This window comes from Rissa tridactyla, chromosome 4, assembly GCF_028500815.1.
Source record: "Rissa tridactyla isolate bRisTri1 chromosome 4, bRisTri1.patW.cur.20221130, whole genome shotgun sequence".
Lineage (NCBI taxonomy): Eukaryota > Metazoa > Chordata > Aves > Charadriiformes > Laridae > Rissa > Rissa tridactyla.
The window spans coordinates 76,844,679-76,856,700 of record NC_071469.1 but is presented as its reverse complement, the minus strand read 5'-3'; the positions used below and the strand labels follow the sequence as shown (position 1 = coordinate 76,856,700).

Here is a 12,022-nt window from a genome sequence, read left to right as displayed (position 1 = left end):
AGGTGTGGATGTGCCTCCCTTTTCTGTATTTGTGAAGATATAGAGTAGCAGCCTGGAGGGAACCTGAGACTTTTTTTTATATGAAAAGGGAGTTTAAGTGGCAGCTAAACATTCCTAGAAAGGGAATTACTAATCCATTTTTGTGCAATAGCAGCTTGTGTATGAAGTAAGCTTCTTATCTAATCCTTCCTGACTGGAAAGTTTGTGCATACACAGCTTTGCTGGGCAACAGATTCAGAAGGGAAGTAATAAAAGAAGGGGTCTAACTTCAGTATTTTTATTGTAAAATACTGTAGAGTGTAGTTGACTGAGTTACAAAATCAGAAGGACAATTTTTATTCCCCAATGGAATTTATAAACAGTAACTAAAATATTATCAGGGATGCTATATGAAGGGTGGGTCAGAAAGTTAGTTTATTTAACACATAACATCATGATCGTGTTTAGATGGAAACAAAGGATATATTAAACATTCTTTTGAAGACAATGTGTAAATCACTTTCTTATTAATACTTTGTGAAGAGCAACAGATTTGAGCTCTGTAGGCCAGGTGTTTGATAATCTTTTCTGCATTTCCATAGCCTTTATATTTTTTCTCAATTACTTAAAAAAAAATTTATAATGTTATACAGTGTGAGAGAGTATTTTCAAACTGGCCCTTTTATTGGGTTTTTATGTACAGCAGAGCTGCCTTTATCACTTTCACTTGAAGTAAAAGTCAATTAAGTAGATGTGTGCAGTTTCCTGTATTTTTTTTTTTACTGTTCAGATTTTTTAAACTGAATTTTAAGAGGAGGCATCTTGAGGATGCCATCTAGAAGATAAAATATGAAAACGTTGTATAAAAAGTAACTTGGTAATAAAGAGGCCAATTTTACATTCATTTATCTTGTGTCTTTATGCATCGTACGTTCCAGAGCTTCATGTCAGTAAGCAGAATCTTCTTCCTGGCATCATTTTAAAAGCAGTGGCAGCAGTATGCGAGGCATCTAGGAAAAAAAAAAAAGGCATTAGAGTACTGCAGCTAGTAGGAGCTATTGATGTACAGGGACCTATTGGTAGGACTTTGTACTCTTTCTGACTACCATTGACTTGTCGAGCTCTAGCAAAAAACTGAACAACTCTGCAAGTCTGTTCTTCCAGTTGTGGAAATGGAGTAGTGCTTACTGCTTTATATGAACATTGTGAAATACTGAAATGTCAAATTCAGGATGTTGCTTACAATTAAAAAGTCCGGTTCTATCAGTTCCTTTACATGTAACACCCCAACTATTTCCTAGTATTATCCACACAAATTTTAGACAAGAAATTGTGGTGATTTGATATTTCTAATAGTAATGTGCAATTATAGTAACTTGTAAATCCTGACCAATGGATATATCAAAGTAACAAAAAGATTGGGGGTGTTTTTTAGCGTTTGTAGTAGACATTTAGTAATGTTTATATTCCTCCCTTCATCAGCTCTACAAAATGGTTTTGTTATTCTGGTAGAACTTTGTTAAAATGCAGTCTTAAAATATAAATGTACTCCTGCATTCTCAGCAGTCCTCTTCAGATGAAATCATAAGCCATAATTTAAATGTATGTTAGTACTAAAAATGCAGTGATCAAATCCATCCTTCAAGTAAGCTATTACAATAATATAAATGTATTTTGTTTAAAGAAAACCCAACAAAATCCAAAATTACTTTCAGAAAGACAGATTTTTATTTTTTTTTCTTAAGGCTTACTTTTCCTACTATGAAGGAGAAAAGATCTGGTGAATGACTGCAAATCTGCTGCCTAAAAACTCAAATTTGAACTTTATATCACTCATGAAACGGAAACACTTTAGCTCAATTTAGAATAATATATTGGTCTGCAGAGGAAGTGCATACTGAACCCTGCTGTCTCAAGTACACAGTCAAGGAGTGTCTAATATGAAACGTGTTGGGTGCGTGCAATAAATCCAAAACGCGTGGAGGTGAGCAAAGGGCCCCATCTGCTCTGTCCTAGAGCATGCTTAACTAGGCTTGTCATGGTCTTACTATTAAATTGGAATCTTTCCCCTAATCTTTGAGTTAGACACGACCAGATTTGCAAGCAGATTTACAATTTTCTCTAATTTTCCTACCATGACTTCAAAACATACTTAACAAAAATACATTCTGGACTTTTTCAAAGGGAGATTTACTTTTCTGCAGCTGTTTCCCATAGATCAAGCTCTTACTTGAAGGTTAGGGTTTTAAAACAGCATGAAGATGAACTTGGAATCTTATACCCCTCCCCACCCCCAGCAAATTATAGTTCAAGAAGCATCAAAAAATTATTTTCCTAACCAACCAGAAGTAGGGTGCACACATTGCAGAGGCTGGCTTGTGGTTAAAGATAACTATTTAATGGAAACACTTCCACATGTATATAGTGGCTCATTAAACTATTTCTAGATATTTAATCTGCTTCTATTTCCACAAACTAACTTGAACCCTCTTTGCTCTCTAGCATCTTGAATGTGTTGGAGCTTTTTAACCCTTTTGTTTTTTCTTGAGTCCACATTTAATCTAAATGCTATATTCCTTGATTATCAAGACTTCAAACCCCAGAAACGTGTTTGTTGTTACCAAACTTTGATACTTTGATCATGAAGTCTGGCAAATCCCAGACATCTTTTTTTTTTTTTTAGTTTGGTCTTTTAATTTATTCTGTGTTTTGTTTGTGCACACTTTTCTTGTTTAAAAACTAAAAATATTTCTCAATTAGGGACAGATCATCCCTCTAGCTTTCTGTTATGAAGGTAATTTTCCATTGACCCATAATTTCTTGGGGAAGGAGGCATATCTTCCTGGTGCATTTTGTTGACATACCTCCAGTAAGATTAGTTTGGTTAGGTTTTCTCCTGTTGAAGCATTGTGTGCAGTTGGATACAAGTAGAATTGTAAATGGTGGAAAAGCATTTTAGTGCTTTTGAAAATTGCACTGTAATATGGTTAAAAAGAAAATTCTTTATTTGTTTATGGTAGTTAGGAAAACTAATGGCCCATGTCCGTTTCACTTTTGTTTGTAGACACTTGTGGTGTTTAGAATATCAAAGCTTTTTGCCAGTGCTTTAAACCCCACTGTACCTTCTATTTGCTTGATGAAATAGATGACAAAAAGACAACTCTCTAAAAAGTTCAGGAAGATAGAAAATGTGATATAAAACCCTGTTGCTAATTCCAAGAGCATTTTCCATTGTGGTTTGTGTTTTCCTGGGAAGTACTTTACCTAGAAGTAATAAATTTGGGGCCTTTAGTCCCTATTCCTTTCAGTGAGGACTGGCTAGTTAATTTCCTTCCTTTCTACCTTGCATTTGTTATGTCTTAATAGTCTATAGTGACATGGCTGTACAGTCATTGTTTCTCTCTGGGTGCTTCTGCTCCTCACCTCACTAGTGCTCTGATAATTAGGTAAGTAGTGGAATTACTTATGTATACATCCGTCAGTTAAGTGTGTATAATATACATATCCTTTAGACTCTTCTTTTGACAAAGGCTATATATACAAGCACGGGGCTTTCAGTGTTTCTCCTGTTGGTGCCCAGGTAATTCAGCTGTCTAGAAGAAAGCATGCAGTGAGGCAGGGACAGAGCAGGAACAGGGACTGAGAAGAACAGCATCAGAGAGAAGACAGAGGAACTGGCAGTAGTTTCAAGCAGCGGAGAGGACCGTGCTGAGATTCTGTGCTGAGAGGGCTGTGTCTGAGAAAAGAACGGGGTGGCAGAAGTCTTGGTCAGGGGAGGGACAGAGAGACCTATGACATGAACTTGCTCCCACAATTTAAAATAGGATATGCAGCATATGAATTCCAAAATGTATCTGCTGTCTTTAAATAGCAGGAAAATCACCGAGAAGCTTGTCTGATAAGGGGATCCACATAGTGAATAATACTCTGCATCTGATAATAGAAGGGTGCTCAGGAGTTAAAACAATAGCATTGGTTTTAGGAGCTGTTAAGCCTGCTTCTCTCACAGAATTTCCACTCAAACTTTGGCAAGTCCCTTGACCTTTCCTTACCCTTAGGTTTTTCTCTGTCAGTTAGCAACTTTACAGAGGCCTTGCATGGATAAATGTATTAAAGCACCAAGTACCTTAGACGGTTTTGTATTGTTTGGGTTTTGTAGTTTTTTTTATTTTCTTTTTCCTGCAGGTGTGAGGAATAGGGATTTGTATTAAATAAAAACTCCATTTTGTAACTGTGTTTTACACAAGGTGTGTTATCTGAAGTTTCTGTAGCTGGAGATTCTGTGTCAAATAGTTGTGTGCATTTGCAACTAATCAGATCATCTGCTAAACATTCTTACGACTTCTTAGTACTTCATCTGTAAAGTCAAAATTTGACCTCCAAATTATTCAAACAGACTTCACGTTGATACCTTTGTTTTCAAAGGTGCTTTGGCCACCTGTACACAATCATACATGTGATTAATTTCTTTTAATAAATCTTGCCTCAGCTATAGTAGCCCTATAATAGGATCTGTCCGTAAGGTGGCAGATGATTCATTGGGAAGTGGCAGGCAGAAAGTAGTAGGAATACAAGAATAAAACAATCCATTTAAAAGAAATACAGGTTTTGCCATATACGCGTATGCAGGAAGTAGTCTTATTGTTTCTTAGGTGCTCCACCTCATGCAGAAAAATGAAGTTATTTTTTCGAGTTATTTTTTCAAACACCAAGTGTCCGTTACCAACCAAGTTGTGTTCCTTTGAACGCAAACAAGCCCTTTACAATATTCGGTAGTTTGGGGGAACTGATTTAGGCATTATGCTGCCTGAAGTGCAGGTCATCATCCACATTTGTGCAGTGTCTGGTGGCACAATGGTATCCTGTTAATACAGGTAAATATGAATAGCTTTAATATGTGTGATTAGGCTTTGGTTGAGAAGATTCTCTTTGGTCAGGACAACCCTTTGGCATGTATTGGATTTCAGTTGTTTTTCTTGATTGTTTTCTACAATTACTGTTTTAAATTTGCGTTACTGGTTGTGGTTTAAAATTAACAAGCAAGCAAAAAGCCTGACCAGACTTTAGAAAAATAGTCTGTGCAACTGACAGCATTTTTCATAGACGCGGGAAAGCTTTGGGAGAAGAACAGTCATGTAAGCAGAAAATTGTAGTCCAATTCTCAAAGCTTCTTTCTTAACTAGCAGTTAGTTAATTGGCATATGCATCTTGTAAGCATCCATATGGAAAGCAAGACTGTTTGAAGAAGGAGGAAGGGATTGTGTGACAGTTCTTCAAACTGTACTAAATACATGACTAAGTTGGTGTTGATAGTGATTTAAAATAAAAAGTGACTTCTCATATGCGTTGCACAGTTTACATAAGTTTTGCGGGGTTTTGGTTTTGTAATAGATACTGAAATGAGATGTCCCTGCCACGGCTGTCCTGAATTTGTGGCAACGTAAGGCCCAACTGTTTCATGCAGAAGAGGCACGATGTTGGCTCTTACTTACCTCACTACAAATTCAGAACTGTCTGACAAATAACCTGCCTGCATGCGGTTTGCCAAAGCAGGACTGATAGGTATATTCCTGCTTTTATGTTGTCATGGTTCAACTCCAGCTGGCAGCTAGAACCATGCAGCCGCTTGCTCACTGCCCCTGGTTGGGATGTGGGAGAGAATCAGAAGAGTAAAAGTGAGGAAAAACTGGTGGGTTGAGATAAAGACAATTTAATAGGTAGACTGAAAGCTGCAAATGCAAGCAAAGCAAAACAAGGAATTCATTCACTACTTCCCATTGGCAGGCAGGTGTTCAGCCACCTTCAGGAAAGCCAGGCTCCGTCATGCGTAACAGTTACTTGGGAAGACAAACACATTAACTCTGAACTTTCCCCCTTTCCTCCTTCTTCCCCAGCTTCATGTCCTGAGCATGATGGCACAAGGCATGGAAGAGCCCTTTGGTCAGCTGGGGTCGGCTTTCCTGGCTGTGTCTCCTCCAAGATCTCGTGCCCGCCAGCCTACTCACTGGTGGGACAGTGCGAGGAGCAGAAAAGGCCTTGAGAGCTTAGCACCAACCAAAACCACTGGTGCGCTATCAACACCATTCTCATCCCCAATCATAGCACTGTACCAGCTGCTAGCAAGGAAGATAACTTTATCCTAGCTGAAACCATAACATATATCCATGCGTTTTATGTGATGCATAATACTGGAGAGGCTGTGTTTTGGTTTTCCAAGCCTTATTGATCAGTGTTGTATCACATGAAACTGATGTTAGCTCTGTATGTATTGTATTTTACCTAAAACCACCAGAGTGCTATGGTAGTTTTGACATGGGTGCCTAAGGAAGGTAACAGTTTTGGTTTCACTCGAAAACCAAAATAGTAATCTGGATGTAGTATTCTGTATGTGAATAAAAGCTTTTGCTGCCAAATGGACAATGGCCAATTTAAGAGTGCTTTTTCTTTTCAATTAATATATTTTTAGAAGAAAAAGAAAAGCAGATCTTTACTGTAATCTTTTAAGACCTAAAATGTATTTTTTAAATATCCTTTGAGACATGCAATCCATGAAGCTTCAACTATTTTTGTACAATTACAGTTTTAGATGAATTATAAACTCTTAAATTAAAATTACAGGCTTTTTTCTAAGAGTCGTAAAGGATTAGAGACAGTTGGCAGCAATTTCAAGGGGGAGCTCTACAATTAAAGATTTGACAAGGGTTTGAATAAAGGTGCAAATCAAAATGTAATACTTTTAATGCTATGTTTGCTACATAAAGCACACCACAATGAATGGGCACTGAATGGGGTCGTGGAAGTGTTTAGGTTTGTTTTCTGTTGCAGTTCTTCTCAAAAGTGATTATGATATTTAAATGTTGCAATGTCCAGAGATAATATTGTTCCGTGGCCCTTGCAAGGCTTGGCTCTATGCAACGTGAAACAGATAGTATTTTATTTTCAATAATTTTACTTTTCAGAAAGTTAGCTAGTTAGAAGAGGCTTAACCGAAAAGTAAAATGACTGAAAATAAATTTCGTTTTGTTTTAGCTCAAACCAGGACATTAACACTCATATCTTAATGTAGGAAATTGCTTTTTCGCGTGTTCTTTTTGTTTGTTTTGGAGTGTTCTTTCAAGCTTTTCAGCTTCACCTATCTGCAAACCTTATGCAAATAGAAAATAAGCCTCCCATCAAAACTTCTCAGTGGGAATTCAGTCGTGTTTCATAACACTTGTCTGCCTATTCCTCATATAAATTGGGATTTTTATTGTTATTTTTTTCAAGTTTGTGATGCTATCTGCTTTCTTGTGTATGATTTTGTTAATAGTTGCTCATAAAATCCATAAAAAGAAGACACTGCTCTTACGATTAGGATAAATTCAGTCATTTTTCTGAATTCTTATTCATTAGACTTTTCGCATTAGACTTTAAAGTGTCAGACTTGTTGCAGGGCAAAGTAAAAGTTGTAGAGCATCTCTTTTTTTCAGTAATAAAGAGAATACCGCTAAACCTCACACTCTTCAGTCTGCTAGTCTGTCATTATGATCAAAAGAGCATTTTCAAAAATTAGTAGGGAATTTGGGGTTTCAGGTGTTCAAATACTGATCTCTTAAAGAAGTTATATTTATGTGATGGAAGGATGAAGCTTGATAATTTCTCATCATGCTGTATGAAGATGACAGAATTTAAATTCCCTGAAAGAACAGATATTGTTGAAAACACAGACTCCAAGTTAACTCGCATCTTGTTAGGTGTCTATTCCTGTTCTCTTCTAATTTTGTTTGTGACAGGTTTTTATTTGGTGATGCTTCAGGTCACCTAGTTTTGTGTCTTTCTACTAACTTACAAGACTATAACCCAGGAGTGATTTTACAGAATGTTTTAATAGATTTTCCTGAGTGTTCTCAACCTGAATGAAGGTTGAGAGGGCAGCATAACTTTAACACCAAAACTGTTTGAATTGAAAGCATTTGATGAATGGTTTTCAACATAACAGTGAGTGCTGCTACTAAATTTAGTCAGAACTTTTCCAGAGAAATAAGTTTCCTTTAAAAAGTGCTAATTTGTCAAAATTCAGGCGTTCTTCAGTTATGATAATTTTGACAAAACTCTGATGACCACCAAGTGGTTCCATCTACAAAGGTTTTTGGAATTGTTTGCCAATTTGTGAACTCAAATCCATGACAGCCCTCCGAAGACAGGTCTTTGAGCAGATTGTTTCTGCTTTCTGGGTTCCCATTTTCTTGGCTCTGAGCTGAAGGGAGAACTTCAGAGAAGTTTCAGATAAAAAGATGAAATAATATGCCTTTGACTTGTTTCTTTCTCTTTCTTTGTTTATTTTTTCAGGAAATGTCAGTACTGTTTAGTGATTTTTGAGAAAAGAGGTGGTAGTTTGAGTAGTTTGTTGTTTGTAGTGATCCTCAACTTTGAAATAATTAATTTGTTTAGTTGAGCTTTTCCCATTAGAGGTGGGAAAATGCCATTTCCAAACTGTATAAACTGGGAAGAAACTAAGATGAATAAAGATCTTTAACGCTACAACAGTGAATAGTTACGCTCTGCTAAACATTAGAGCACAATGAAGATAGTAATATGTGACTGAATTCTGTTTTTTTTCTTTAAATGTTCAATGTAGTGACTTTAATTCATATCCAGCCAGAATAATTTTTTTTTAAGTATAATTTTTTTCCCCTGTACTTAAGGTTTTCTAATCTGTCCCTAGATGATCTCAATATGACACATCAGCACTGTGTTCTGGCTGGTTTTTCTCCTCGATTCAGCTCAACTCACAGAGTGGCAGATGTAAGTATCAAAAATAGTTTACTGTTTGGTCGTTCATAAAACTAATATTCCGGTACCCTATATTGTAGCATCATGTTGCCTTATCCAGATCTGTGGTTCACAGTTAACACTTATGACTCAGACTGTTCTCTTGAACAAGTGCTATTTGTCTATTTTTGGATTGAGGTACGCTTGTTTCTGCATTGGTAGATATGAATTAAGAATGGGCTTACTGATGAAATGTAGAAACAACTGTATTTTTACTTGAAATGTTTTAAAACCTTTTTGCTGTGCTCATATCCTGGTCCTAGTTGAAAGGCAGCATTCATCATGAGATAGGAAAAACTCAAAACGTGTATGTCAGCAGTGTCCACTGACAAAAAATGGCCTTTAGGAGGTGAGAACAGCTAAGAGGAGTCAGGAGTATGGATTAAATTGGATCCTTCCATGCATCTGAGGATTGAAGAAGCAGAAAAGTGATACAGAGTCCCTTGTCTCAGAGTAATTCTGAGATAACAAGCCTTCAGCCTCATATTCTCAAGTGCTAAGATACGTTTTCTAACTTTTTTTTACTAGATCTTTCATCCCTATTGCTTTCCATGGTGTTATCACTAGTTTTGTTTATGTAGCATTCTAATGGGAAAGCATACAGAAAAATAAAAATAGTCTGTATTGTACAAAGATATTTTAAAAAAATTACAGTTACCACTTTCTTCTTTCAGCAAGACAAAATATACCACTATTGAAGCAAGAGAGAGACATGTATCCATATGCTCTTTTTTTCCCATTACTCTCCCTAATTTGTGCAGGAATGGAAATGAAGCAATAGCGCCAAACATGGGCGTATACATATATATAATTTGTAATGTGAAAATAGTGCCTTTATTTCCCAAACCAGTATAAACTCTGCTTCCTTGAACCGGGATTTGACATACAGTAAAAGTACACCGTACCTTTTAAAACAAATAATTCTGTATTTTTCATCTCTCATTTTAAGAATGCTCTGACCTACTGCTTCTGTCTCTGTGTTACTTTTGCAGGAAAATGCATACGTATTTTCATAGTATGAAATGTTCCCCTATTAAGTGATTATGCTTTGTTTATGTAAACTGTTGTGACTTCAAGTTGTATAGTATGGAATTATTTTTTTTTTTTTTTGCAAAGAATATGAGACCATGGGGTCCTTATTCAAGATTATTCCTGGAAATTTAACTGAAGATACAGGTAGTTAATTGAAAAATAATTAAAAGGTGTAGGTCTTTCTTTTGTTTCAAGAGGATTTTTACAGACTTCCTTCTCATTTTGAAGGAAATGTAATGAAAACAAAAGGAGCAGAAGCGCAAATTTGTTTTCTTCATATTCTCTACACTCTGCAAGCAAACAGCTTGCTCGGACTGCATATGGAACTCCATTTTAGTGTCACTGGGAGCCCGTACAACTGGGTAAATACAGCTGATTCTGAAATACTGTAAAAAAAAAAAAAAAAAAAAAAACTGGCCAGGAAGCAATAGAAAGTATGGACATGTTTTTGTATGCCATATTTTTAAAGTAAGTTTAAAAGGAATTCCTTTTTTTCTCCTTTCAATCTATACTGTACTGGTTGCCTTAGATGTTTGATGGTTTAGACTTTTGCATAATTTATATCAATAACTATACAGACAGTCCAGGATGCATTACACTTTTGTTTAAAAAAAAATCATGAAGTAAAGTTACAGAAATACATTCCTTCTGCTCCTTCACTTTTATTATTTCAGAAGCAAATAATTCAGTATATTTGAGAAATACATATGTTATGAAGTGGCTGTATATGATTTTTTACTGTATCTTTATAGTGTTCGAGAGGAACATTGGAATACATATTTGGACAATGTGAACTGGCACTCCAGAATTTACAGACTGATTCTGATTCAAAGGCTTTATCTTTGAAATCACTGGAAACTGCAGTTGTAAAGCAAGTAGAAGAAATACATAATGAGGTGAGATGATCTACACTGAAAATACTTCAGTCAGATTCTGAGAGGTGCAGTCTGCTCATGGAATTAACGGCAACTAAGAGTGTTTGGCTGCTCACAAAGCATTGCCCTGTATAAGTTTGAAATTTGTTTTTTATGACTTTTTTCCTTGGGTGCAGTAATTGGGATTAGCTTGGATTGATACTTTCATTCCCAGGAAGTTTTCATTTTTCCTTTTTAAGTCCCTCTGCTGGTAGAGTAAGAGAGTAGTAGATCAGTAGTAAAAGATCAGTAAGATCACGCCAAATCTGATAGTGCGGTGGACAAACCAAACTAGTACTCTCTAACAAAAAGGGGGAAAAAAAATTGCAGGGAAAGAGCAGGTAAAATTTTTCAGTTGTTTGTCAGGTGTTTAACCAGGTTTTTATAGAATGCCATGTGTGACACAGTTGTGGGTATGTGCTTTAAAGTATATTCTGAAGAAAATACCATGGAAGTAGTTCTGAGGAATATGTTTAAATAGGTCATTTTGTGCTACAAAATATGCAAGTGTAACAGTGCACTTTCACAGGATTCCACTGAATCTGGCAGTGCCTTCTTGGTTGAAGTACAGATCTGCAGTCTTAAGAAATACATTAATTTGACAAATGAATTGAAAATATCAGACAGTATTTTGGGAAACTGCAGAAACAGGTTTTCCTGTGGTATAAAAGGTAGGCAGTATCACAAAACATGTAATTTTTCTTATTCTCTGTTAGTGAATAGAGTTAATGTGACACAATGGACTGGGTCTTCTTACAAGGGTCTTGTTTCTGAATATGGTAGATTTAAGACTTCTTTTTTTCTTTTTTTTTTTTTTTTAAATAATCTAGTCAAAGCTATGTATTGGGTGATTAAAATGTCGGATTGTTTAGCTGCTCTGGAAAAGCCGTCCTTTTACCTGAAACAAATCTTTTGCTGTTCCCAACTATAAAGCACTGATCTCTCTTTAAAAGAGCATCTCTCTTTAAAAATGGCTATAGCAACCAGTTAATACAAACTTCTGAACCACTTTTTGCATAAATATCAGGTTTTCTTACAGCACTCCTATATTCAGACGTTTTGAAAGAGCTGTTCTGTATTTCTACTGAGATAAGTATGATCACTATTAGGAGCCATAGAGTACACAGGTAATTTTCACTCGAATTAGAGTTTGTGTAAAATGTTTAAATTGCTATCTGCTGAGGAGTGTAATATTGTGTATTGTTACTAAAACTTGGTAGAACACTTTATCTGTATTGTGTGTTTACAGATGGTAAAATTGAATATAGTGATGGCAAAAGATTTCC

The 12,022-nt window shown here is 36.0% G+C and overlaps 1 protein-coding gene across 6 annotated transcripts in view; it reads left to right on the top strand.

Annotated features, from left to right (window-relative positions):
* Positions 1-12,022, top strand: part of FTO (FTO alpha-ketoglutarate dependent dioxygenase) — a 249,992-nt gene that overhangs the window by 62,220 nt on the left and 175,750 nt on the right. For all 6 annotated transcript variants that reach the window (XM_054198315.1, XM_054198314.1, XM_054198313.1 and 3 more), the window contains 2 exons: positions 8,684-8,763; positions 10,575-10,718. In XM_054198315.1, coding sequence (XP_054054290.1) covers positions 8,684-8,763; positions 10,575-10,718 — 224 coding nt within the window. The remainder of the gene's footprint in view (positions 1-8,683; positions 8,764-10,574; positions 10,719-12,022) is intronic.